Source organism: Tetrahymena thermophila, assembly GCF_000189635.1.
Source record: "Tetrahymena thermophila SB210 genomic scaffold scf_8254570, whole genome shotgun sequence".
Taxonomy (NCBI): Eukaryota; Ciliophora; class Oligohymenophorea; order Hymenostomatida; family Tetrahymenidae; genus Tetrahymena; species Tetrahymena thermophila.
Window position 1 is genome coordinate 1,710 of NW_002476341.1, and position 766 is coordinate 2,475.

General features: G+C 26.5%; 1 protein-coding gene across 1 annotated transcript in view; it reads right to left on the reverse strand. All coding sequences in view use genetic code 6, as the record gives it.

Annotated features, from left to right (window-relative positions):
- Positions 1–217: 217 nt before the first annotated feature.
- Positions 218–766, reverse strand: part of TTHERM_00934410 (GIY-YIG catalytic domain protein) — a gene marked incomplete at both ends in the record, with an annotated part of 909 nt that continues 360 nt past the window's right edge. Inside the window, one exon of the mRNA XM_001020409.3 lies at positions 218–766. This exon is cut by the window's right edge and continues 360 nt beyond it. Coding sequence (XP_001020409.3) covers positions 218–766 — 549 coding nt within the window.

Consider the following 766-nt stretch of genomic DNA (forward strand, 5'->3'; position numbering starts at 1 on the left):
TTTTAAACCGCACAGAAAGAATTAGAAAGCAAAGAAACATCAAGATCAAAGACATTTAGAAAAAAGTTATCACTAAATTGCTAAAAGATAACATCAAAAAATAAAATAATAAATGAATCTTATAAAATTTATTTGTACTTTATGTTTCTATGTGGTATAAAATTTATACTTTTGAAAATGATTTAGAAATTTATTAAAGAAAAAATAGGACTTTCATTCATTAGTCCTTCTATACTTTGTTATTAAAATTAAACGTTATTTCTTAAACCTCTTTCAAAACAGAATCCTTATTAGATTCATTGAATCTCCTTTTTAACTATTTGACTTTTCCATTCTCATCATGGAAGTAAATTCTGTAATGATCAGCATACTGAGCATAATAAGCTTATTCTTTCATCTCTATTTTTTTAATTTTTGTTATTACCTAACTTTTTATCACTTTCTCTATCCCAACAGTGTTTAACACCTTCCTCCCAGCATTCTAATATTATCTTATTATCTCTTTCTCTAATTTATTTAATTCTTCACTACTCTCAAAAGCTATCTCTCTCACAATCTCTATTTACAATTTCCTCAACTAATAATCAGTCATTTTCCTTAATTCCAAATGAAATTCATCATCTAAAGTCTTTCTAGAATCCTTGTGTTCTTTCAGTCTAGTCTCAAGACTTCTAGTTGTCTATCCAACATAAACTTTCCCATTTGATAATTCTATTTTGTAAATTTTTCCCAGTGACTTCAACTTCCAATTTTCTTCACTCCCATA